At 38.7% G+C, this 27,784-nt stretch overlaps 2 protein-coding genes across 3 annotated transcripts in view; both read left to right on the forward strand.

The window, feature by feature from the left end:
- The first annotated feature begins 1,735 nt into the window (after window positions 1–1,735).
- LOC126801832 (exportin-2) overlaps window positions 1,736–27,784 on the forward strand; it is a 228,205-nt gene continuing 202,156 nt past the window's right edge. Inside the window, exons 1-2 of one of the 2 annotated variants that reach the window (XM_050529297.1) lie at window positions 1,736–4,801; window positions 6,101–6,473. In XM_050529297.1, coding sequence (XP_050385254.1) covers window positions 1,883–4,801 — 2,919 coding nt within the window. In that variant the 5' untranslated portion in view covers window positions 1,736–1,882 and the 3' untranslated portion in view covers window positions 6,101–6,473. Of the gene's footprint in view, window positions 4,802–6,100; window positions 6,474–27,784 lie in introns of those variants that run through there. The other variant, XM_050529298.1, reaches the window with a different exon arrangement.
- On the forward strand, window positions 12,830–17,111 carry LOC126801833 (auxin response factor 18). Its single transcript, XM_050529299.1, has 14 exons — window positions 12,830–13,344; window positions 13,485–13,597; window positions 13,714–13,809; window positions 13,917–13,973; window positions 14,200–14,352; window positions 14,453–14,537; window positions 14,731–14,821; window positions 14,912–15,076; window positions 15,164–15,277; window positions 15,379–15,451; window positions 15,531–15,678; window positions 15,759–16,354; window positions 16,441–16,628; window positions 16,722–17,111. Exons 1-14 carry the CDS (start codon window positions 13,296–13,298, stop codon window positions 16,834–16,836), a joined length of 2,043 nt encoding a protein of 680 aa, XP_050385256.1. The 5' UTR covers window positions 12,830–13,295; the 3' UTR covers window positions 16,837–17,111.

Consider the following 27,784-nt stretch of genomic DNA (forward strand, 5'->3'; position numbering starts at 1 on the left):
CAAACATATTGTTAGCTTGAATATATAGTTGATGAGACAACAGAACTGACCTGAACGAGATCGAGACTTGGAACGAGAGTTTGGGTCTTCAGAGACTTCGCGCCTATGAGTAGACTGCAGAGGGCTGAGATTGAGACTTGGAACGAGATCGAGACTTTGAGATCGAGACTTGGAACGAGATCGAGACTTCGAGAGTGAGAGTTAGAGACTGCGGGAGTGAGGGAGAGCGAAAGTGCGGGAGTGCGGGGGGAGACTGCGGGAGTGCTGAACTATTCAATTAGGGTAAGTGGGTAACTGAACTACTGAAGGGAAAGTCGAGAGTGGGTGTAAGAGTAAGATCTAACGGTTAATATTTGTTATACTTAAAATCAAACGGTTCTTATGCATTTTAGACTTTAGAATCGAACCGAACCGAACCGAACTGTTTTCAAACGGTTCAGTTCTATTATATAATTTAATTTTTTCCCTACAAACTGAACCAAACCGAACTGTTTTTTGTTTTTTTTTGGAAAATGAAATACTTCATTCAGGGACAAAGCCCAAGATGTCCAGAACAACTGAAACCTGCAATACAAAGTAATAGGAAATAATCAAACAACTAGTCTCAACAAGAGCTAGTAATAGTTGACTATCCTACGAACTAAAAACATGAGCCCAGGAGGCCCAAATAATACAGAAAAACCCTAGCAAAAGTACTAGAACCGCAGCAGCCGCCGTCTTCCATGGGAGGTCGTCGAACATGGATTAGAAAATAGCACTGCACAGGCTTGCATTGATGTTCATGTTCCGATCGAATCTCAACACTAGCATCATATGAGACCCAATATCCAATTTCTCTCCACCATAAACACACAAAGCAAGAGAAAACCATATCTGACAAGATGGAACCAAGAGCCAAACCGCAGAACAAGAACACCAACAACACCGACGGGAGAATGGTGGGTGAAACACCCAAATGCACAGAGCAACCATACTCCCCATGGTAAGTGACATGCACTTTAAATACACAGTCATACGATTCCTTCTGGGCGATATGAGTAGAGGCAGATGAGATGAATTGAAATTGGGTAACCACATATCTGGAAGCATAAGAGATTGATCGATGAAAATGAAAAAAAGAGAGGACAAAAGAGGAACGAGGTCCTCCCAATCTAGACATAAGCCGGGTAATAACCACAAAGGGTACAAAAGATCACCGAAGGATCACCACAAAGGGTAGGGAAGATCACCGAAGGATCACCACAGTGGGTAGGGAAGATCACCAATGTATCAGACTAGGCTAAAAAACTTGATGAAGATCGGATGAAAAACAAGATATTGCAAGATAGGGAAACAAAGGAGCCCCTCCCCCAACTCACAGTCCCAAAATCAAGATCCGGATGGATCTCAAACTGGATAGGAGAGGAGGGGGAGAGGGGGGCGGGTTTCAGATCTGGTTTCTCTCTCTCACCCGGGGGGGCGGGTTTCAGGGGTGGGTGGATAACAATGCTTTGACTTACCGAACTGTTGTTTATTAATTCGGTTCTAACGATTCCTTTAAGAACTGGAACCGATTAACGGTCCTAATTTTGATATCTTGCTCCATTTGGGCTCATAACCCACAAAACAAACCCACTAATCTTTTACATGGAGAGTAGACAAGCCCAAAACCAAACCGACCTAAATACGACGCCGTTTCTCTCATCCTTGTATCATATACACATACACTGGTGTTGTTTGGGGCTTCACTCTCACAGACCTAAACCCCTCTTTTAAATCCACCACCGGAATTCTCCTCTCCTCCTCCAGCCAAACCCCTCCTCCCAAAACCCTAGCTCCTCTCTCCCCCATCAAAATCCTCACCAACCCTAGCCGCCGTCTCACAAAACCCTAGCCTTCACCAATGGAGTGGAACCCTCAAGACCTCCACACACTCTCCCAATGCTTCGTCAACACTCTCTCCCCCTCGCCGGAGCCCCGCCGCCGCGCCGAGGCCATGCTCACCGAGTTCTCCCAGAAGCCGAACTACGGCCTCGCCGTCCTCCGCCTCGTCGCCGAGCCGAACGTCGCCGAGGAGATCCGCCAGGCCGCCTCCGTCAACTTCAAGAACCACCTCAAGGTGCGGTGGTCCCCCGCGCAGAACTCCGACGAGCCGACGATCGGTGACGCCGAGAAGGAGCAGATCAAGGCCTTAATCGTCTCCCTCATGCTCAACGCCACCCCCAAAATCCAAGGCCAGCTCAGCGAAGCCCTAGTCCTCATCGGCAAGCACGATTTCCCGAGGCTGTGGCCCACTCTGCTCCCGGAGCTCATCGGAAGCCTCCAGAAGGCGTCACAGGCCGGCGACTACGCCTCGGTTAACGGTATTCTTGGCACTGCTAACTCTATTTTCAAGAAGTTTAGGCATGAGTATAAGACCAATGATCTACTGCTTGATTTGAAATACTGTTTGGACAATTTCGCCGCAACTTTGTTAGAGATTTTCATGAAAACGGCTAGTGTGATTGAGTCAGCCTCCAATGCCGGTGGCGGTAATGCCGCGGCACTCACGCCGCTGTTTGTGTCTCAGAGGTTGTGCTGCAGGATTTTCTTCTCGTTGAATTATCAGGAGTTGCCTGAGTTCTTCGAGGACCATATGAATGAGTGGATGACTGAGCAGAATAAGTACCTGGCCAATAGTTATCCAGCGCTTGAGAGTAGCGCCGAGGGGCTTGCGCTGGTGGATGAGTTGCGTGCTGCAGTGTGTGAGAATATTAATCTTTATTTGGAGAAGAATGAGGAGGAGTTTAAGCCGTACTTGAATGGTTTTGCACAGGCTGTGTGGAATTTGTTGACGAATGTCTCTCAAGCGTCAGGCCGTGATCAGCTTGCTGTTACTGCTATTAAGTTCTTGACGACTGTTAGCACAGGTGTGCATCATAGTCTGTTTGCTGTTGAGGGAGTGATACCCCAGATTTGTCAGGGCATTGTGATCCCGAATGTGAGGTTGAGGGATGAGGACGTGGAACTCTTTGAAATGAATTACATTGAGTTCATCAGGAGGGATATGGAGGGCAGTGATATTGATACTAGGAGGAGGATTGCCTGTGAGCTTCTTAAAGGGATTGCTATCAATTATAAACCACAGGTTACCAATTTGGTTTCTGTACAGATACAGAATTTGCTAACCTCTTTTGCCACAAACCCAGCTGAGAATTGGAAGGATAAGGACAGTGCAATATACTTGGTTGTATCACTTGCAACTAAGAGGGCTGGTGGCACTTCTGTTACAACTGATCTGGTTGATGTTCAGAACTTCTTTGGGACAGTGATTGTTCCAGAACTGCAGAGTCAGGATGTGAATGGATCTCCAATGCTTAAGGCAGGGGCGTTGAAATTTTTTACAATGTTCCGGAACCATATACCAAAGCCGATGGCATTACAATTTTTTCCAGATTTGATTCGGTTTCTTCGTGCAGAGTCCAATGTAGTTCACTCGTATGCTGCAAGTTGTATTGAGAAGCTTCTGATGGTAAAGGATGAGGGTGGCCAAGTAAGGTATACTTCAATAGATATTTCACCTCTGCTGCCACAACTGATGAACAACCTCTTTGAGGCTCTGAAGGTTCCAGAATCTGAGGAAAATCAATACGTTATGAAGTGTGTCATGCGAGTTCTCGGGATTGCAGATATATCCCATGTGATTGTTGGACCTTGTATTACTGGGCTGACATCAATACTCAACAAAGCTTGTGAAAACCCCAAAAATCCAGTATTTAACCACTATATTTTTGAGTGTGTGGCAGTCCTTGTGAAGCGAGCATGTGTGAAGGATGCCTCTCTCATATCGGTTTTTGAGGTAAACCTTTTCCCCAGTATCCAGAAGATATTAGTTGAAGATGTGCAAGAGTTCTATCCTTATGCACTTCAGCTGCTGGCTCAACTTGTTGAGTTGAATAGGCCTCCCATTCCACAGAGTTACATGCAGATTTTTCCTATGCTTTTGTCCCCCGACTCGTGGAGAAAGGCTTCCAATGTCCCTGCTCTTGTGCGTTTGCTTCAAGCATTCCTTCAGAAGGCACCCCATGAGCTCAACCAAGAGGGGAAGTTGAGACAGGTCCTTGAGATATCCAATAAGCTAGTCTCAGCCCGTAGTACTGATGAACAGGGTTTCTATGTGCTAAATACTGTTGTTGAGAGCCTTGATTTTAATGTGCTTGCACCGTACATTGGTCAGATTTGGAGTGCCCTTTTCACAGTGCTTCAAAGCAGGCAGACAGGGAAGTTTATCAAGTGTCTCGTGATTTTTATGTCACTAGTTCTGGTCAAACATGGCTCTGCAAACCTTGTCGATTCAGTGAATGGCATCCAGGCCAACCTATTTCTGATGATATTGGGGCAGTTCTGGATACCTAATCTTACGAATATTACAGGAATCATTGAGACCAAGTTGACTGCAGTTGCATCAACGCGACTTTTGTGTGAATCTCAATTGCTTCTGGATGCTGCAGCTGTTGATCCCTGGGGGAAATTGCTTAACAGCATTGTGACCCTTCTTTCACGAACTGAGCAGGAGAGAGTCGAAGAGGATCCTGAGATGCCTGAATTTACCGAGAATGTTGGATATTCTGCCACTTTCATTCGACTGCACAATGCTGGGAAGGCTGAGGATGATCCACTGAAAGATATAAGAGATGCGAAAGAGTTTTTGGTTGCTTCGTTGGCTAGGCTTTCTGCACTTTCACCTGGCAGATACCCTCAAATCATCAATCAATATGTTGAACCAACCAATCAGACAGAACTACTTCGTCTTTGCAACTCTTATAACTGCCTAATTGTTTAAGTGAGTATACAATTGCAAACTTCTTTTCTTTCTGTTTATGCATGAGTTTCTTTTGTTTCTCCATCTGAAGTATGAAGCATGTCTTGATTACAGTCTGGAACTATTTGTGTTTATATTTAATCTTTGGCCATACCGTGTTGCATAGACATGTAACAACGATGTGCTTAAAGTTGAGTCTGATCTGTTCTGATACTTTTGGTGTTGTTGTTCTTGGTTTGTTCCTAGCATAAGAAGTTGTCTCATTGTCTCCTGTTTTTGTCGTTATTCTTCCCCATTCTCTTGGAAATTTTGATCCATTCCTTTTCATTGACATTACCTTGTTATTCATTTAAGAAAATTTGTTTTTCTTTTCAAATTATATATTCATGTTTCTTATTCAAGTATATTCACTGTACAGTGTGTAACGGTGTATATATTAGGGCTGTTTTCTCTTTGACATACTAATAACATGTGGCCATTTGATTATGTATCAAATAATGCCGCTTCAGACACTACAGGTAAGAAGTGGATAATGAGACATGGGAAAAGCTATAGATTAAAAGGGTAGTGCAGCAGATAATCCAGTAGATGTGTGTAAACATTGAAGAGATTTCAAGATATATAAATAATTCGGTGATTGAATAAGTTAATACTGTTCAAGAGAAAGTAATCTTACATACATGTACTTGAACACTGTGGTAGATCAAGTGCTGGTAACAAATATAACTGGGTTGCTCTGTATGAGTATAAACAGTTACTCAAGAACCTTGATTTGAGTGTATTGATTTCAGGAGACATTCAAGGAAGTTAATTCTACATCGGTCTATTTAGAACTAAGACCACAAGGTAACGAGTGTAATTCTGAAGTTAATCTAATGTGGCCAAAATTAAAAAGTGAGTCATCTTCTAGGCTATTGTGCTAGAGAAATTTGTTTGCTCAAGTTTTATTCTAGAATATTACATGCATTTCTTTAAGCGGGATTTTCTCTTTTAGAGATGTCTTGCGGTGGCCGATATTTGGCCTTCATTGGTTAGGATGTAGGTATGCAGGGGCTCCCCCAAGTCAAATTGAAAGTTTACCTTATATGTTCGAATCCTTCTAGTTGGTCTTCTACCTGGAAGATCTGAAATCTGCGGAACCTTTTCCCCTACTCGAGCATACTTGTCTTTCTTTATCTATCAGCATTTCCCATATATGATGTTACAAGTGAATGTTTTTGTCAAGTCAAAAGTCAATTCTAGATAATCTTTTCATTATTTTCTGTTGAATCAAATTTTAACTGCTGATATTGATCATGATCTTTGTGTGTGAACTTCCAGGATTTCGTGTGGTGATGAAGAAGAGGGTCTTCTATTTAACTTTTGTTGAATCTCTGTGCATGCATTTGTGAGCAACAATTATCGTCTCATAGTTAACAGTTTTGGATGATATACCTTCATTTCTGCAACTCTTAAGATGGTCTGCAGTGCTATGGGGTTTTTGGTTACAGTTTTCCAGAGTCGGTCTTCCATGCATAGCAATTAGCAAGCACCCGGTGGGTAATTTGCATATTACAGTTGAAGTTCTATACCATCACGGAAATTTCTACCGAGTCCTGTCTGTACGGACTACATGTTGTCATGTAAACTTGCCTTTGTCCTGTATTATTGCATGTATACATTATTGCATCACTATGAATTCAATGTTAATGAATCTCAGTTGGTTAAGGTAACAATAATTTTCTTGTTTCTACCAAAGCAATCTGCTCCATTTTAAGAATTAACATCGTTTTGGTTTTCACTTTCTCAGTATCAAGGCAGCTGTACTTGAGTTGATTTTAGTCTTGTTAGTGGGTGCGTGCTCTCAGCAACAATGGGACATATGCAAAGGAGCCTATTATCAAAACTTGATTCTGGTCTTCTACGCATTAGCTTTAGTGTATTAGTGCACTGCATATGGAGCACACGGTAGTTTTGCACAACCTTGCATCCTAACTGGTTCTAAATCTTTGTTGTTTGGCAATCGATTAATTTAACTATTGTTGCTAGCATTATAAACAATCTTTCATATTAAAACCAAGAACAGTCCAGGAACAGTTGATCCATAAAACATAAGCCGAAGTAAAATACACCCATCAGCCAAAGGATTGGAGAACAATTACAACAATTGTTTATACAATTCAAGGTCTCTAACTTCCGATAGGCCAAGACACATCACACATCAATCAATCGGAAGGAAGTGGAAGACTGGTTTTTCCTAGGGACGGGCACGGGATGTGATGAGACTGGATGAGGCTGATCTTGTTTCTCGTCCCTCTCATTAAATTCGGGATGAGATTTGTGTTTTTAAAAGTTCATCCGACCCGGGATTAATCCCGTCGGGATCGGGTGAGATCGGAATGGGACCGGGCCTATCCCACATTCCCGGACTTTAAATAATAAATATTTAATTTACTACAAATAAAATTTTAGTACGAATTATTGTAATAGAAGAAACATATAAATTATTTCAAATATCTTTCATAATCTACTTCGATACTGTGGGTTTAATTATTATAAAATTAAATTAATCATTCGAATTATAGTGTTATAGATATTGTACATGAAAAATTGAAAATTCTAGTGTTATCATACAAGAGAAACATATATAATTATATATTGTATATAATTTTAGATAGGTTCTGATTGCTAAGTTTTTAGAAATTTTCAATATACAAATCGTATTTATTTATATTATATAACTCGAACCATATATTAATGAGAAAATTAATCAGAACTTGTATATCTTTAGGAAATGAATCAAAGTCCAAGATTCATTCTTTGAAGTTAGTCATTTTTCCTTATCAAATGCATCTAAGGTGTTCTCATAAATTATAAAATGTATGGTGATGATGAAAAATTTGATGGTTGAAATTCAAATGAAATTTAAAACGGAACGAGACGAGACATAGTGAGATATAATTTATTTGTCACATATCTCATCTCACCGTAATAAAACGAGACAGGATTGAGACGAGACTAACGGTTTTAGACTTTCATCCCGTCCCATTTCGGTAAATTTTGGGATGGGATCAGGATGAGATCGAGATTCAAGTCATTTATGCCCACCCCTAGTTTTTGCATTCCGTAAGTGCTGCCCAGGTTTGAGACTAATGACCCTTTCAAAAAGAGAAATGTGAAATCACAGGACCAAGATCAAAGCCTTTTCCCATTGCTGGGTTTTTCATCAGCCATTTCCCACACAAGCACCAAGACATGTTAACCCTAAGCTTTGTTTAAACAAAAGTACAAGTGATAATAATATTAGGAATGCAGTGAGTTTAGCTGGACAGCTCTCAACTGACATCCACTAAAACAAAATTAGGATTCTTTTAGGAGGACTAATTAGAGAATGGTTGACATAAACTGTGTCAAATGAAGGTTTCTTGCCAAGCCTTGTCCAATCCCAAATATTGGTACCTAGAAAATTAAGATTGCAATGTCCTTTTGGGTACCCCCACCATATGGCCAATGGCCCTTTTCTATGCTAATAAACCTAGACCTACCATCATCACTGAATTGATGGTCCAAAGCCAAAGGCCATTTTCCAATGACCAATCCCATTTTTGCCAACTTTCTTAGTTGTAAGTTGTAACTTTACCTAATTTGACCAATCCTTTACCATCTATATCTCTGTGGCTAGCTCTGGGTTTCAATAAAAACAGGTTGTAAAATGTTCCAAGGTATCTATGATGCATGGTGGGAAGAGAACAGTGAACAACCCAAAAAACCATAACATCCAATTGAGGAGAAGATAACAAAAACCCTGTATGTGTGTGCAGAAAATTTACTTACGATTTTAGTCATGTTTCATCACTCATGAATTCATGAGTGTTGAGAATTCTTTAGACAAGTGTAAAATCAAACTGTACCACTTCTGGAGAATTGACCAAAGACCTTGTGCTTGATTCTTCTCCAATGGTGGAATTACTATTTTCATCATGCTAATATGAAAGAAAATAAGATGACAATAGATTCATGAATCATCCAAATGCAAGGTTTAGAGATTATTATAGTATACATTTCTCTATCAATTTTTGTATATAAAGAAGATAAAAAGGGTTTTGACAAGAGAATGCATATTATTGGAACCAAGCTTTTACATATTTTTCTCTTCAATGTGGGTATTGGACTCCACCATAGTCATTTTGCTCATGATTGCCTTCTGTCTTTCACATGTTTTAACATGAGTTATAACTTAAATTGGATCCTTATTTCTCTCTTTAAGTTGATCTAGGAGCCAAAATAAGTAACTAAACTAAACTTTACTTAATTATTCTATGTAGGAGTTAATCTGGACCAAATAATTCTACAATCTAGGTGGGAGAAAAATGTGAACAGAAGTAAAGAAGTGAGCAAGGTACCCAAGTGCCTCATAATGTGTTAAGGTTTAGGGCAGCCGAGAAACATAACCAGAATTGGTTTCCACATGGTGTTCTCAATTCAATATCAATAGTCCCACCAATCATGTTTTCACTATAATTAATGTTACACAAGGAGGGCGCATACCCTAGAGGCATGTTACACACATATACCCTTTTACTTTAGCATCAACCTTAAATCTTTCTCAAATTTATTCAACCCAAAGTAATGGGAACAGTTGGGAAGATCCTTCCAAGATACCCAATCTTTATAGGAAAATATATATTACAGAGCAAAGGAGATGCTTAGGAGAGGTCAAAAGAAGCCATTTTGTTAGCACTAATCACCACATAATCCATGTTACAACTTCATTTTGTCATGTTTAGGGGATCTAATCTCCAATCCAAATGGAATCTACACAGATGAGGTAGATATGATTAATATACGATAAGGTATTTTAACTTTGTTTTATGTATTATAATTGGAGTAATTGTATGTGTATGATGGATGCCTTAGCCCTTCATTTCGAAATGAACCTTAAGACGAGAGCAAGAGTCATTTTGTTATTTTAAGCTTAAGATATATGCTTTTAGATCAAATCATTCATATGCTAAAGAATTGATTCTCAAATAATTATATTTGATTGTTGTGTTTGGAATGGCATTCGTAGCTACTCAACCCTTGTACTACATCAAGAAAAATGTTAAAAGGGCTTTCTTTTTGCTTAAATTTTTTCTCCTTAATTATTAGTGCGGTGGAGGAAGAAGGGTTTGGTCCAAATAAAAACACCTTGCTTAATGTTTGCAAAGATGCAAAGCAAGAATCAAATCCCATTTGCAGTCTTAGTCTAAAGCTTGTTCTCAATACAAACTCTCAATGTGATCACATTATTCACTGCAAAAAGGATATATGCACTAGTGCCTATCTTCCACTCTCTTGTTTGCGTTGGATTAAAAGAAGAAAATTGAGTGATTTTTTATTTATTTTGGTCATTCGGCTTTCCATTTCGATATGATAATTGTATCCATACAATGAGGGTGATTTCTTTTAAGGCTCCTCGCCAGTCCCCCCTCCTCATATTTGGGTCAAACACTCAAATGCATTGACATCATATGCATCATGCGTGTGATGTTCCAAAAGCATCAAATTTAAATTTGGGCCACCGCCACATGAAAAAGACTAATCTCTCTGTTAATCGAATTATCAAATATTAAGAAATTTGTGATTAACCTAATTAAGTCGGACGAAATTATTCGTCTCTTCACAAATTTGAATAACCTAGGGTAGTAGGATAATCCTACTATTAAGCTCCATGGCTGGTTATCATTTCCAATAGTAAAGAAGTAAATGGGGCTAGTAATCACTAATCAGACTTAAGGTTTGATTTTCACTTCTCAAAAGTAGGTAATTGTTTTTTTGGGCGGTAAAATTTTCTTACTCTTTGATCAAGGACTTGGAGAAACAGAATGACAGGAAAAGCTAGTAGCCACCTGACACGTCCGTACGGATTCGACCAAACCACGTGGCTTAGCTTAATGAGCATTACCCCTCTGACGTGTCATGTGGGGTTACTATACCGGGTATTTATTTATTTAATAATAATAATTATTATTATTATCTTTGGGACTAGGACCACCCGAACAGATCGGAATGGGTCTTCGCGCGTGGTGGCATGATGCGTAATAAAAAGGGACTTATGAGGACAAAGAAGGCAATGGACACTGCCGGGTTTACACGAGGCCCGTACAAATTGCCTGCAACGACTAGGACAGCTGGACAGAGGACGACGGCGTTAGCCTCCGTTATAGGGCGGAGGAGACATCCACGTTTTGAAGAAACGCCGTCAAGATGTCTCGGCCGCCGTTAGATTCGATTCCCATGCTTTCCCGTGAGACCTGTGTTGACCTGACCGTACATGACTAGCTGCTAGGCTTTCTGGTACGATAGGTCTGAGCTAGTTAACTAGGACAGAGATATATCAGCACCAAAAATCGAGTGTGAATAAACCCAAGGTATTACGTCAAAAGAAAAAAACACATGAAATAAAAAAACCCTAGATTAGGATCAAAAACAAAATTACATGTCTAATCACTCTAATGTGCCGGTTGGTGCTCTAATTTTGCAAGGTTTGTCGCCCATCAATCACACAATCATGATTGTTGTGTTTAGTATTTGTAAAATTTGTCTTTATCAATCGCAATCTCGATTGTTCTGTTTTGTTAAGTCGTTATAAACTTGTAATTAGCCAGTAAATTTTGTTCTTTCTCAAATAAGTTCTTTACGAAACATAATACAATTATATTCTCTTACATATCATGCATGCGTACAAATCAAAAGAGTCTATGATTAGTTTAGACGTCATTCAGGTATTCAAAAACAATAGATATCATGTTGGTGTAATCATAGTTAAATAAGAATTAATGTGTCAAACTTTGTATGCAAAGTTTAGCGAGTTTTACGTAGGACGCCAAAGGAGAGCATGACTAAAATATAGTTATTTAGAATACACGCCTAAATAACTAATTGCTCACGACAAAAACACCATTGGAGAAAGATAGAGGTTGCCTAATTGGTGTTTTGAACAAGGTCAAGGCTCCCTCTACGTACATTGAGTCTCACCTAGCAGAGGTTGCTATATTTCAACTTATTTCGCATGGTTGAGATAGTTGAGATGTCACGACAGTCACGTAGTGAGGTTTATGAACTTGTGCTCTAGTGATTTTTGTATAAATAAATATAAAACCCTTCATTGGAACCGTAATTCTAGAAATGAAATCCGGCCTTAACCAATTTTCATTTATGATATTGTTACAAAGATCCAGTTGAGTTGAGTTCAAAAACATTTTTCTTTAATAAACTACACGACCAAACATTTATTTTCTTTAGAGAATGGTGTTGTTACTCGTGTTAATGAGGTCATTGAAACCACGGCTCCATTTCTCCTCTTTCATTGAAAAATTAATTCTTATCTCAACATTCCTATACAGAAAGCAGGAGTCTTTTATATAATGAAGTTGTTAAGAACTTGAGATCACTTCAAGGGTTCTTATAAGAAAACAATGCCCACTCTTGTTGATAATACCATTGGAGTATATATATGTATCAAAAAAAACATTGGAGTATATATGTGGGGTGTCCCCATTGTCCCAATATCTCACACAAACAGTGGGATGGTCCCAATTATTGGTGCATAGTGATTCTTTTTTGGTTTGCTGATATAAATTGGTCCTGGGTTGTATATATAATCTGAGTCCTTTCTTGTATAAAACATGATTATCATGATTAATCACCTACCATCCTAGTGCCTACATTGCACAAACTCTCTAGGACTTAGCCACTAAGCTTATATATAAATTCTGTAGAAAAATGCTACCAAGTACAATATTGTTCTAATTCTTTCTAAGTGGGATGACCCTTTGATCTTCAACAAACAATATTTTAGACCCTAGAGATTCCACTCAATTATAAGAGAACCTAAACTAAACCCAACTTGGCTCATGATACATCCCACTCCTACCCAAAATTACAAAGAAGAAAACTTTGTCCTCTTTTTTTTATATGCAATTTTTGTAATAAACACCCAGAAACTAAAAAGAAAGAAGCGATTTTGGGGATTTGGTAACGTCGGTTCAGGTGTGTGAGTTATTTAGAGAAAGAGAGACTGAGAGAAGACAAAAGAAGCGGTTTTGGGTTTGCCCAGAAGACAAAGCAGAAAGTGGGGTTTGTAACTGAAACAGAGATTAGATTGGATTAGATTAGAGAGAAGAAAGAGAGAAATGTGAGAAAAGAAAAGAACAGAAAAGAAATAAAGAAAGAAAAACTGAGCTGAGTAGTAGTACAAACAGAGCACTAGCAATAATGGCCGCTTGCATAACCGTTCTGTCTGTTTAGCCTTTTCTCTCTTTTATTCTGGGTCTCTTTGCTGCTCTCGCCAATGGGGTAGGCTATTATGGCAATACCATAGTGCCTGTGTGGAACAAGAGCCCTCCCCTGTTTTAAGCATTTTGCTCTCTCTCTCTCTCTCTCTCTCTCTCTCGCATTTGGTTTAGTTTCTGTTGTTGTTGTTGTTGTTGTTGGGAGGTATCTAAATTCTCCGGTCTTCTACGACACGGCGTTGTTGTTGTTGTTGTTGTGAATGGCGCACAGCCAGTGTGACTCGTCATCGATTTCTCGTGCGGATACAGGTGGGTTGGTTTGCTCGGTAAATTTGAGCAGAGATACAAAATGTTCAAACTGTTTTGGTTTGCTTGGTAATTTGGTTTCTGTTTCTGGGTTCTGGCCTTAATGTGACAAAGTTTGCATCTTTGTGAATATTGTATGATAGGTTCTGGAGGTGCTTTGTATACAGAGCTATGGAAGCTATGTGCAGGGCCACTGGTGGATGTGCCCAGTCCTGGGGAGAGAGTGTTCTATTTTCCTCAGGGTCATATGGAACAAGTAAGCTCCCCTTAAATTCCACTGTTATATTTCTTTTTGAATGTTTGCATTGTTTATTGATGGATCAAAATCTGTTATTTTTGCTCTTTTCTGAAAATTTTGATGGGTTTTTGCAGCTGGAAGCATCAACAAACCAGGAACTGAATCAGCAAATCCCTCGGTTTAATATACCTTCTAAGATCCTTTGTCGTGTGGTTAACGTTCAATTACTGGTACTGTGTTTCAGATCGTAGTTTTCTATCTAAAGCTATGTGCTTTACAATTTTGTCTACTGTGTCAGCTGGCAAATTGGTTTCATTCAAATTTGATTAACTTTCAGGCTGAAAGAGAAAGCGATGAGGTTTATGCTCAGATCACCTTGCACCCAGAATCAGATGTAAGATACATGTTTTTCTTTTGATTTATTTATTGTTTTTTTTCTAACTTGCTCTCTTGGTAGCTAAGGGAAAAAGGAACAAAAGAACAGAAATAGTTTGTGACCAAAATTTTGGTGAAGTTTGGGCTCCAGAAACTAATCTAGAGTTAATTTTTGAGTCAATTTTCAGACTTTGTAAAGGTTCTTTCTTTTCTTCCCTCATTCTTCTTTGGGTTGGTATTTACAGCAAAGTGAACCTACAAGTCCTGATCCATGTGTACCAGAGCCTCCAACACCGGCTAGTTATTCGTTTTGCAAGATTTTGACAGCTTCTGATACAAGCACCCATGGAGGATTCTCAGTTCTTCGGAAGCATGCTAATGATTGCTTGCCTCCATTGGTGTGTATTCCCATTTTTGTTTCTGGGATGCTAGTATGTTTTTTGTTTTTGTTTTCTTTTTACTCCATCTCATATTCACCACTGGTTTTCATTTCATTAGGATATGAACCAAGCAACTCCAACTCAGGAATTGGTTGCCAAAGATCTTCATGGGTATGAGTGGAGATTTAAGCATATCTTCAGAGGTATTTCCAGTGACATCACAAACTTACTTTGCCATTGAATGTGGATATTGATTTTCGCTACTAGTTGAGTTATGTCAAATTCTGTAACAATTAATTAAATGCAGAACCAATATTTTTAGGCAAGTTTAATCTAGGAACTCTCATGTATTCCTTTGGTTCTGGACTTATGTGTCTATTTGATTTTGAACATCAGGTCAACCGCGGAGGCATTTACTTACTACAGGATGGAGTACATTTGTCACTTCCAAAAGATTGGTTGCTGGTGATGCATTTGTGTTTTTGAGGTATATGCTGAGTTGTTTTTTTTAGAGTTATGATTAAGGTGTGTGTCTCCTGTTTTTGACTAGGTTGTGTTAACAAACTCCTGTTTGTAGGGGTGGTAATGGGGAACTACGAGTTGGGGTACGGCGTCTTGCTCGTCAACAGACTCCCATGCCTTCATCAGTGATATCCAGCCAGAGCATGCATCTTGGAGTGCTTGCAACTGCTTCTCATGCCGTCATGACTTCAACTCTATTTGTTGTCTATTACAAGCCCAGGTTGACAGATGCCTCCATTTATTCTCTAATTTAGGAGTTGTCTATTAACTCGAAATTATATATTCATCCACCCTTTTCTTTTATCAGGACGAGCCAATTTATTGTTGGCTTAAACAAATATCTTGAAGCCATCAACAATAAGTTTTCTGTTGGCATGCGCTTCAAAATGAGATTTGAGGGCGAAGACTCACCGGAAAGAAGGTACGTGTAATAAGTTACTGGCTGACTGGCTGTTAATGTTTTCTTTTTCCTTTCAGTATACTCAACTTGATTGAAATTGATTTCCTAATTCAATTGGACAGATTCACTGGCACTATAGTAGGGGTTGGGGATTTATCGCCTCACTGGTCCGAATCTAAATGGCGATCTCTAAAGGTTAAGATATGTTATTGAGCTGTCCATTGGAGTGCTAATTAGTATATTGTCTATATGTGCTCACTTCTTATCCTTTCAGGTTCAATGGGATGAACATGCCACAGTACCAAGGCCGGATAGGGTTTCTCCGTGGGAGATGGAGCCATTTGTAGCATCTGTTCCATTAAATCTTGCTCAACCAGCACTAAAGAGCAAAAGGCCTAAAACTGTTGAAATTGCATCATCAGGTACATAAGCTTGCAATGAGTATTCATTTTAAAAATTGTGGATCTGTTGATGGTGTCTTGACTTCTTCAATGGAATGTAGAAATTACCACCAATTCAACTGCTTCACCTTTATGGTATCAAGGGTCAAACCAGTCTGCTGAGCCAAATCATTTAGGTGGTGTTGCTGAAGTCCAAAGCTCTGGTAGCCAGGCTGCCTGGCCCCCGAGGCAGAAAGAGAGCAATGGTAGCAGCTATTCTAGCCGAATAATCTGTGCAGAGGGCATCTGGTCTTATTCTCCAAATGTGAATGTCTCTTTAAGCCTATTTGCAGACTCAAAAGAGGGCAACAAGAATGTTACTACGGGGTCCACACTGCCTGGCTTCTCCTCCCCTCCTTCGAAACCATGCAATGGCTCAGTGCAGGACCAGCTGGAAACAGGGAAAAAGTCTGAGTCTTCTTCAGGATTTCGGTTGTTTGGTTATGATGTGCCAAACTCAACTACTGCCAGTCTCCATGAGAGAGAGTCAATGTTTACAACAGCATCCTGTGGTGCCAAAGGACCTAATCTGGCTGCTGATCAGGGCCTGGATAATGCACAAATTTCAAAAGATCATATGCAAGTTCTACCAGATATGCCTCCAATTGAGACACAAAGCAAGCAGGGATCCACTGTTTCAACCAGATCTCGTACTAAGGTAAAGTGAGAGACTGCTGGTTTTTGTTTGAAATACTTCATTGCTTTGAAGTTGCATCTCATGTGCTCTTATTTTCTATTGAGAAGGTGCATATGGAAGGGGTTGCAGTTGGTCGTGCTGTGGACTTGACTGCATTGAAGGGTTATGATGATCTAATTGATGAGCTAGAGAAAATGTTTGAGATCAAAGGAGAGCTTCGTCCAGCAAACAAATGGGCAGTTGTTTTTACTGATGATGAGAACGACATGATGCTTCTTGGTGATGATCAGTGGCAGTAAGTCACCTAAGATTTGATATACTGCGCTAATACATTTTGTCATATTTAATCCCAACTGACTGAGAAAATATCAATTTTTTTGCCCTGCAGAGATTTTTGCCGGACTGTGAAGAAGATATTCATCTATTCAAGTGATCACGTTCAGATGCTCAGACAAGGCAAGCTAAAAAGTTCAGCATTTTTGTGTGAGGAGACTGTTAACTAGATACATGTCCTTTTTCATTGTGGTTTTTGTTTAAGCTAGTTGGTAGTCGGGTTGCTCATACTTTTGAGCATGATCTGGGTTGCCAATTTCATGCCAGAAGCAGGGCACCCACTTAATCAGTTTTAGTAAAATCTCAAAGTGTGCGGTTTGTGGTTAACATCAGTAGTAGGCCTGTAAAGATCCATATATATGTTTGGAATTTGGTGTTTAGTCCTTTGTTGCATCATTGGGTGGAAAGCTGTGTGTCATGCTTTTCATTTTACAATTTGTTCTAAGCTTAAATGAAGACTGAAGACTTTCTAGGAATGAAAGTGATGAAAAACAAAAGAAGGAAAAAAGGCATGCAAAGCAGGTATGAATGATGTGTTGATCAAGAACTGGATTAGGTAAAGAGAGGCAAGTGAGGGAACAATTGGCATCTTTCGCTTTCTGGGGTGTCTGAATTGTGGATGCAAGTGTTGTTTTCATGAAGATCATCACTTGTTCTAAAAGAGGTCCTATGGAGAAAAAGGGTGAAAAGGAAGTGTGCAAAAGGTCTGAAATCCTCGTGACAATGACATACAAGATTTCGGAGCATTATTATTGTCTCCCATTTCGAATCAGTCACACCTACTCTTTCCATTGTTTAAAAGAAACGGAAAAGAAAACACCAATAACCTTCCCCAGTCAAATGTGGTATGCAGTATAACGCTGGTTGTTATGACTTATGAGTATGATACTGGAACTTGGAGAAGACATATAAAATCATCCCCATGTTTGACAAGCATATCTTCTGCATTAAAATTGTACACACACAAGAGCGCAGTTGTTATTTAAAGATGCTGATAATAGCCCTTCCTTTTTTTATTTTGTGGACATATAATAGCCCTTCCTTATATAAGAAAAAGATAATGCAGCAATTACAGCACCGGCTTCAGAACCTGTAGAGTGCAGACAATGCCATATGAATAAACAGGATTGAAACAAGCAAGCTGGAATCAAGAGAAGTAGGAGTAGGAAGACAAGGCTCATCTCGTCGAGAAAAATGAAGAATGAAGGACAAGCTGATAATTCCCAATGGCTTACTGAATATTCCCTAGTGTTTTGTTACATTTCTCTAATCTTCTTTCCAAGGAAATGCATGAAGAGGAAAGGAATAACAAGACCAATCGGTTACAACTTACAACTAAATAAACTAAAGAAAATAGGTTGTCCAAGTTTTGTAAACAGTAGAAAAGAAGCAGATAGAACACATAGCCAGTTTGATAATTTCTTTTCTGCTAATATTAGTTGTGTTTAGCTTCATGAAAGTACTAACTACATTGTGCTTAGTTGCCCTAGTGTTTTAAGTATCTGAAGACCCAGACTAAATCTTTGCTGGCAGCATAATGAGTATACAATGGAGTTTTTTTTTTTTTTTGAATCGCAATATGCATGATGTTTAGGATCGATCGAATAGATTTAGAAGTTGAGACAGTAAATGCCAAGGATCTCAGTGGAGTATTTGGATCCCACATCGAGAATAAATCGTATGAAATAAAGACTTAGATAAACCTTTCTTATTGCCGAGTCTTGTGGCGGAGACTTGTAACCAACCGGGGCATTAAAGTGATTGATGGGTGTGGATCTTTGCTCACCTCGGTGAGGGCACACTAAGCACGCCCCAACACCCTCGGGTTAGAGGGCAAACCACAAAATGATGTCCAGATTGGGAGTCCCACAAACTAACATGGTCACCACCTCGGCGTGCTGTTGAGAATATGCCCTCATCCTACGTTGTCTTGATTTGTTCACAATTACCGCTTTTTTCTTTTCTTTTTTTGATTAGAGAAGGTAATAGTTACAACTGCGCCTATGTGGGTGGGTGCAACACTGAGCAGCTGGAAATCAAGGAGAACGTACAAGCTTCCTAACGTAAAGCCATAAGTCCATATAACTAGGACAATTGAATAGGAATAAGAATTTAAATTCCCACAAACCTCTCTTGTATGCTACCTTGATTCGGTTCCTAACACAGAAGTAACACTCATTCAGTTTGCCTCAGTATATATATCGGTATATCCTCCACATTGATCGAGCTAATTAGCTTGTTCATGTTAGATTCATTATTCATATATCGTCCATTAATTGTGTTGGGGGATGTCCAAGTGGGAAGGAGACCACGAGGTCAACTGCCCACTTAAAATATCTACTGTGCGTCTAACCCTGATCAGCTGCATATCAGCGTAAAATGGACAATTCAACAATGTGAAGTATAAAGATGGTCAATGCAATTAGGCATAGAAGTGAGGATGCTCCCTGCCGAGACGGTCCGGCCATGACCATTTAAAATGTGGCCGGAGATCGATCTAGTTTGTGGAAAAAAGAAGAGGCCGTTGTTCATGATATAGGAAGATGACTGTAGAAGGTTGAGTTGGAATTAATACTTTGAGCATGAAGTTGATAAGTATCAATGTTGAGTCTCTCCATCTGGTTTTGCCCTAATATGTTTTGGGCTAGCTTCATCCTATTTTCAATACAAAATCCTAACATTGTACATACATTTGTATAAAAACTCGAGTGATAATAGTCTCGATCATTTCAAATCGTACATCACAGTTATATGGATCCCATAGATCAAGACAACCTCATCACCTCGACATGCTTTCAGGAACAAATCCAGAATGACTTGTTAAATTTAATCACTAAATCAACCTAAAATGGTCGCACACAGACAAGTAGGTTTAGACATGACATGACTATTGAGCTTGAAACTCAAGTAGAAAATGCTTCTCAACAATCAACATGTATATAATCTGGTTAACTCTATCATCGTATATTCGTAATCTAGCAAACCTCTTGTTCGTTTACTTGTTTCCATTTGATCCTTGTTAAAGCCAATAACTCATTGACTGAAATCAAGCCTTGACATAGCATCAGTTTAGGCTTTATTGTAGATTTAATGTAAATGCATATCAGTTTCTGATTTGGAGTAATTGCTCTTTATTTTCTCATTTTAACAGTAGCACTAATTTAGCATAGTTTTTTTTATGACTAATTTAGCATAGTTGCTGCTATATAATCTGAATACTTGTAATTAGAAAGTCAATGGAAATCATATTCCACATGGTATTGGTAATTTAGGTGTTTATCGATCCTTCTTTCCTTCTCGTTTCATCCCAAACCTTTATTTGGTCTACCATCAATTCTTTTTCATACTCAATCCGGAAGTAAAATTTGCTCTCCACTCTTAGGGCTAGTTTGGTATTGTTACGACTTTAAAAAAAATCTATTTCTACTGTTCTAAAAAAAAATAAACTTTGAACTAAAACAGGTTTATGTTTGGTAAATATTACTTTTATAAACGTTGTTAGTAAATAAATTATTTGGTAAATTCTTAACAAAACTACTATAGATATGGTCAACGATAAAAAAATACATGATTTTGTTTTAACATATTGAGAATGATTATAGATAAAAGAGTTATTTGAGAATTTACAAAAAAAAATTAACATTTATTGAGTTTTGAGTAAAAATAGTTTTTAAAAGAAACTTTCGGGTTGCTTCTAAAAGCTACTGTGACTGACCTATAAATTCTATAAAAAAACTGATTTTTTAGATGTAGTAACCCGAATTTTTAGAAACTAAATGTCGAGTATTTTCAAAGTGTTAAACTTGTGAAATTAATTCAAGACGACAATTGGAGGTTTGCGACATTACGAAACGGAAACGGAAACGTTCTCGGAACGTTTAATATAAAATAAAACGTAACGTTACCGCAACGTATATATCGACTTTTATTCCGTTGCTCGGTTGCGAAAACTTTCTTCACGAAAGTTGTAGAGCTCGTCGATACGAGTTCGTGAGTATGTAACGCGTTCTAATCGGACGTCGGATGTGGAAGTTATTAATATCAGAAGTTAGTTTCTGATTTTGAAAACGAGTATAAATAGGATATTTTTGTGTTTAGGGTTTCCATTTCAGGAAACCCATTCTCTCTCTTCACTTCCGCCTCCCTCTCCCTCTCTCTCACCCTCCCCGAGTCTCTCTCTCCCTCCCTCACTGCCCACTGGCGAACTAACCTCACCGGCCGCCGTGAGTCTCACCACCCACCCCAAAGGCGTCGCACGACCACCCTCAGTCATCCCTGGACGCGACGAGCCGCGATTCGCCACACCGAAGCTCTCCGAAGATATCAAGCTTCTGCAAAACTGCCGCCGCTCGAACCACCACCTCCGACGACTCAAGGACTCGGAGGAGAGCACCTCAACACCGATCCTCACCCTTGGCACCCTCTGCCACCAAATTAAGGGTCAAATCGCATCGGTTCGAGTTCATTCCGAAGGATAGAACATTGTCGGCGATCCGAGCCTCTTCAGTGCTAGATCGGAGTTGGTAGCTTCAAATCGAGGTATGGTTGATGTAATTGATGGATTGTGTGTGTTTGTTGTTGGATTTTGAATGGTTTGGAGGCAGATCGGAGGAGGTGAGGAGAGTGAGGATACCGCCGCGTTAGGCGGCGCGTGGGGGAGCGTAGGAGGGGTAGGAGGCGGTGTGAGACCGTGGGAAGGAAAACAGAGGTTTTGGGGGCGGCGGTGGCGTCATACGCGCCTTGGTTGGTGTCGGCGCGTGGGCCCCACGCGCTGCCACAGTTAGTGGCGTGAGCCCCACGCGCCGCCACGTGCGGCGGCGTGAACAGTGATTCCGAGAATGGTAATTTTATAATATATTTTTACGTACGGTAAATGTAAAAAGGTGAATTACATACGGTAAATGTAAATTTTATTTACATTCGGTAAATGTAAATTTAAATTACTTTTAGTAAAGGTAAAAAGTAATTTTGGAAGGGTAATAGGTAATTATTATTTACTGAGACAATACGTACATTTGAATAGTATTTATACATACAGAAATACGTAAACAGTATGTACTCGCACATCGATACGTATTTGATGTATATTTGTACATTAATACATAAATAGTAAATACGTGAATAGTAACCGTGAACAGTAAATTCGTAAACCGAAAATTGCTGAACAGTAACCGATTATTACTGTTTCGGCATTTAAAGGTTTACGAAACGTTTCTAAATCCTTTTCTTATCTTTTCAAGGTGATCGATAAATCAAGGAAATGAATTATCTTCGGAAATTGTGGAATTACGCTCGAGTCAATAAGGTGAGTAAAATCTCACATATTTACGAATCTACCCTTGCTGTAAATTCAAGATTTTTGCAAGAGTTTTAAATATTGAAATACGACATGTATATGATATAGTGGAATATATATATTCGTATAAATGGTAAATAAGTACTTATATATATAGTTTGTTATATTATATACTGTTATGCATTCATTGGAATTAGTCATTTCGATGACGAGAATTATATGACGAGCATGTGAATTAAATTGTACGATATGATGTGAGATTATTGTACGTGATTTTAATATGTGTTTGTTAAACGTTTTGTCTTCAGACGTGTTTACGAATTATGACACGTATACGATATAGTGGATTATATATATATTGTATAAATGGTAAATAAGTACATATATATATATATAGTTTGCTATATAATGTACTGTTATGATTTTATCGTGATGATGTCATTTCGATGACATGATTTTATCGAGCATGTGATTTTGATTTGTACAATATGAGGTGAGATTATTGTACGTGATTTTAACATGGAGATTGTTAAAATATTGATTTGTCTTCGGACTTGATGTTTGTACAATATGATGTGAGATTATTGTACGTGTTTGGCAAGTCGGAACCTAGCCTTTGGTCGGGCGAAAGTTACGATACAGTTAGAGCTCTAGTCTGTCTGCCGTAGTACTGCATGTGAAGTAACGGGTGGTTATCTGCTCATGGGTACTCAGATTGTTTTGGATGTTGGGTAGCGGGTGACTATCCAATATCAGCGGTGTATTACGAGAGGGGTAACAGATGTGTACCAGCGTTCTTGGTACCCGTATTATAAATGCATTTGGGTAACCAGAAGGGTTACTTAATTTCTCATGAGCGTTTCATTTCATATTTCTTTGGGACAACCAGATGGGCCGTCCATTGACTCATGAGGGCATTTATATTTGTTGATTTGTGATTTTTCGTATATCTTGATATGCGAATTATATTTTCATTTTACTCATACGAGCTATAAGCTTACCGGGTTTGTGTTTACAATCCCGGTGCTCCAATTCGATGGCGTAGTGGATAACTCTGCAGGTGTGGATTAGTGGGAATTGACGTACCGCTCAGTGGACTTGAAGTTATTTATCTCCAGCTGGTGTGAGGATTTTGTCTGACTATTTTGTGAGTTTGTTGTGAGGATTACGCAATTCCATTGTTATAATATTGAATTATAATTTGGGTTGTAATAATCGGTTTGACTGAGTTGTATTTTGAACTCAGAGATGATCCGCTGTGGCATTTTAAATGATTTCGATTCTTTGAGATTGTTTGGTGTTTAACGATTTTGAAATTTTGAGTTTTTATACTCGAAATTTTGGGGTCGTTACATTAGAAGTTACCAAACACTATGAATTTAAAAGTCAATCTATAAGCTGATTTTTTTTGAAGTGAAACTATACTAAACTAGGCCTTACTTCCTCACTTTTATTCCCACCCACCTATACAAATGACATATGTCCATATGATTTAATCACTTTAACCATGTTTCAACATAATTTTGTAATAATATACAAATTATTTTTTAATATATCAATTTGTTATTTGTTCTAAACAAAATAGTAAATTACATTATCATCATGAATTACGGAAGAGACTCAAGAGAGCAGTGGTTACCCAGACGTTTCAAAACAAAGAATCAAGATTTTTGTCTTAAAAAAAAAAAGATTGATTTCTTCTAAAACAGAGAAGCAAGGATTCAAATAGGAAAAAAGAAAAGATAAAAAAAGGCTCTATATTTTACCGACTGTACGTGTATCATAAGTACTAGGAGTTTCTCCATGTAGCAGTTTCTGTGTGTATCACGACCTCCTTTGTTAATTGTTTTGCTCTCATAAGTCATAACATATAGCAAAAAAAAAAAAATCGAATTATCATATAATAAAAAAAAGATCGAAACAACGTAAACAAATTCCCGCTCATTTTTTGAACTAATGATTATTAAGAGATTGTAAAATGAAAAACTCCTAACAAACTAGAAAATTAGAATTAGAAATCCATAAATCAATGTTGAATCTCTGCAGTCTGCCAAGGAGTAACCAAAATCAATAACAGCACGACTAACTTATTGTAGGAATTGTAACGACCTTACGAAGAAGGAGTCTCCCCAGGTTCAGAAGAATTTGTACCCTTCTATCGAAGGCCCATGACTGGAAAGCAAGCCAAAGGTCATGAAGCAAGCTCCTCAACCCTAGGCCAAAAACCAAGAAGCCTGGGTCTGTAATCGATCTGACTCTCATAGCCACCACACCACCTCCGACGTCACCGCTAGAGGTCCAAGCCGCCGCCGCCGTTTGAAATCCATCATACGTGCAAACCCCAACATCCACAAAACCACCAAAGAGAAATCGAAAAAGATGTCGATATCCATTTTCCATTGAAGAAGATGCCGACACACAATCACCATTGAAAGCATCAAAATCCCTAACAACCACCGGAGCCATAGCCACCACCGGGTGCGATTGAAACGATGCATCCTCCCCCACCAACCAGCAGAGTCACCAAACTCACCTCCACAACAGTAGAAGGAGAAAGAATAAAGGGAATTGACCATCTCGTTGCCTGAGGACAGCCTTGGCTACCATCACTGAGCCTATTGCTCCTACCCTCCAAGACTCCACCGCCGCCCAAGATGAGAAGGGTGAGAACGGGAGAGAGAGGAGGCGCATAGGGTTTACAACTCTTTTTACTGTAGACAAGTGTTAAAAAAACGAAAAAGTTAGAGGAACACGGGCTTGATCTCTCTCTCTCTCTCTATATATCATGCCTCAGATTATTGACCAAAAAAAAAATGCCTCAGATTAGGATGTATTATTTTCCTTCTTTCTTCAATACCTTTTGATACTGGATAAATGTTCACAAGACTTTGTGAAAAATTTGCATAACTTGTTTCTCTGTTTTTGAAGAAAGAAAATATTAGAAAAATATTGATTTATTAGAAAGTAATTAATCTATTATTTTAGAGTTATGGTTAGAGTGATTAAATCAGATGGACATATGTCATTTTGTATAGATGGGTGGGAATGAAGGTAGAGAAGTTAGAGTGGGGAGCAAATTTGCTTCCTACTCAATTCTCAAAGTCATTTTGATTCTTCCCATCCTATGGCTACACTCATGTACTGCAATAATCATTACAGCTCTCTAATACCATTTCATAAACGGATAATTAAACAAGGGTAGATGGATTATGTGAGAGATACATGCCGATAATCCTATGGATGAAGTAATTTTTTTTTACAATGTAATGTCATGGTCACCATCCATTTAAATTTGATTTTAACTGATTTATATATTTTCAATGAATTTGGAAATGTTGTGTATAACATTGAGATGGATGAGAGAGAGTCCCCATGGTTTGCTTGGATGGAGATGATATTGGGCATGGGCGAACTTCCTTTGAAATTTATCTACCAAGGGAAGAGCATCTGGCTGAAAAGGTCATTTAAGTAGCTTATCGCTGTCTAAACAGGTCAGATCACTACTATTCTATTATGTTTCTGAAATTGTCCAGACATAATGACTCAACAAGTCAACATACTGAAGTGTTAGCAATGACAATGTGGAATACTTGTTAATAATGTCATTTTCATCAGTATCTAAAATTAGGCCTCATTATTTAGCCCGCGTATCCGAAAAATCCACGAAGGTCCGCAAGTTCGACGGGCTTTTACCCAGCTCGGTCCGTGAGAAAGCCCGCCAAAGCCCGCTTCTGTAGGTAGAGGGCCGGACTTAAATTAAAGGTGTGAAACCCAGCCCGCTAAAAACCCGTGGGGCCCGTAAAAGCCTGTCAAATAATAATTATACATACATATTGTATTAGGTTTAGAATAAATCTATCGCATTATGAAGCAACTATATGAAGGAAACTTCTCGGGATCGATCGACACCACTATATGATCGGTATATATATTTAGTGACTATGTAAAAATTTCATTCAATTCAGACCTCGTTTGACTGTCGGAATTTCCGGTAAACCGAAAACAACACTAATATGTCATAAGGGAATACCCATTACCAAAATGCAAACACCGAAAGTCATTTGCATATCTGAAATCACCTAATTTTTATCACCGATTGTGTGCGGTCGCATTAAGGAAACCCATTTGGCAAAGCCCCGGTCAATGAAGATTTTAATATGTCAAAACACATTTTTTTTGTTGACCGTAGGTACGGACGGTCCAACAATATCCAAAACGGACGAATTTTTTACGGGTTCCCTAAATATATATACTTATCACATCTGCTGGTGTCGATCGACCATATTTTCGAACTGGAGTTATTGATCGCCGAAGCGTCCACTAATGTAGCATATCCTTTATATTATGTTTATAATAAAACTATCGCATTATGAAAAATGACTATATGAAATAAACTTCTCGGGATCGATCAAAACCAGATGATGTGATTGATATATACATTTAGTGACCCTGTAAAAATTTCATTCAATCCAGACTTCGTTTGAACGTCAGAATTTTCGGTAAATCGAAAACACCACTAATATGCCTTAAGGGGGGACCTATTACAAATATGCGAAGGCCGAAAACCATTTGTATATCTGAAATCACCTAATTTTTATTACCTATCGACTATCGTGCGCGGTCGAACTGAAGAAATCTATTTGGCAAAGCCCCGGTAAATGGAGTTTCAATATGTCAAAACGCATCTTTTTTAGTTGACCGTTGGTACGAACGGTCAAACCATATCCAAAACGGACGAAATTTTTTACGGGTTTCTAAGTATATATACCGATCACATCTACTGGTGTCAATCGAGCATATTTCGAACTAGAGTTTCAATCGCCAAAGTGTCCACTAACATATTATAACCTTTATATTAGGTTTATAATAAAACTATCATATTATGAAGCGACTATATGAAGGAAACTGATCGGAATCGATCAACACCATCTGATGTGATCAATATATATATTTAGTGATCATTTTAAAATTTCATCCAATTCGGACCTCGTTTGACCGTCAGAATTTTCGGTAAATCGAAAACACCACTAATATGTCCTAAGGGAGGACCTATTACAAATATGTGAACGCCGAAAGCCGTTTACATATCTGAAATCACCTAATTTTTGTTACCTATCGTGCGTGGTCGCACTGAAGAAATCTATTTGGCAAAACCCCGGTTAATGGGGTGTCAATATGTCAAAACATCTCTTTTTTAGTTGACCGTTGGTACGAACGGTCAAATCATGTCCAAAACGGACGAAATTTTTACAGGTTCTCTAAATATATATACCGATCACATCTACTGGTGTTGATCGACTATATTTTGAATTGGAGTTGTCGATCGCTGAAGTGTCCACTAATGTTTTATAACCTTTAATATTAGGTTTATAATAAAACTATCACATTATGAAATACTATATGAAAGAAAATTTTCGAAATCGATCGACACCATCTGATGTGATCAGTATATATATTTAATGATCATTTAAATTTTTTATCCAATTCGGACCTCGTTTAACCGTCGGAATTTCCGGTAAACCAAAAACAACACTAATATGTCATAAGGGGGACCCATTACCAAGATGCGAATGCGGAAAGCTGTTAACATATTTGAAATCACCTAATTTTTGTCACCGATTGTGCGTGGTGGCAACGAGAAAACTCATTTGGTAAAGCCCCGGTCAATGGGGTTTTATTATCTAAAAACGCCTATTTTTTTGGTTGACCGAAAATTCAAACGGTCAAACGAGGTCCGAATTGGATGAAATTTTTACAAGGTCCCTAAATATATATATCGATCACATCCATTGGTGTCAATTGACAATATTTCGAAACTAGAA

Source organism: Argentina anserina, chromosome 7, assembly GCF_933775445.1.
Source record: "Argentina anserina chromosome 7, drPotAnse1.1, whole genome shotgun sequence".
NCBI classification, from domain to species: domain Eukaryota; kingdom Viridiplantae; phylum Streptophyta; class Magnoliopsida; order Rosales; family Rosaceae; genus Argentina; species Argentina anserina.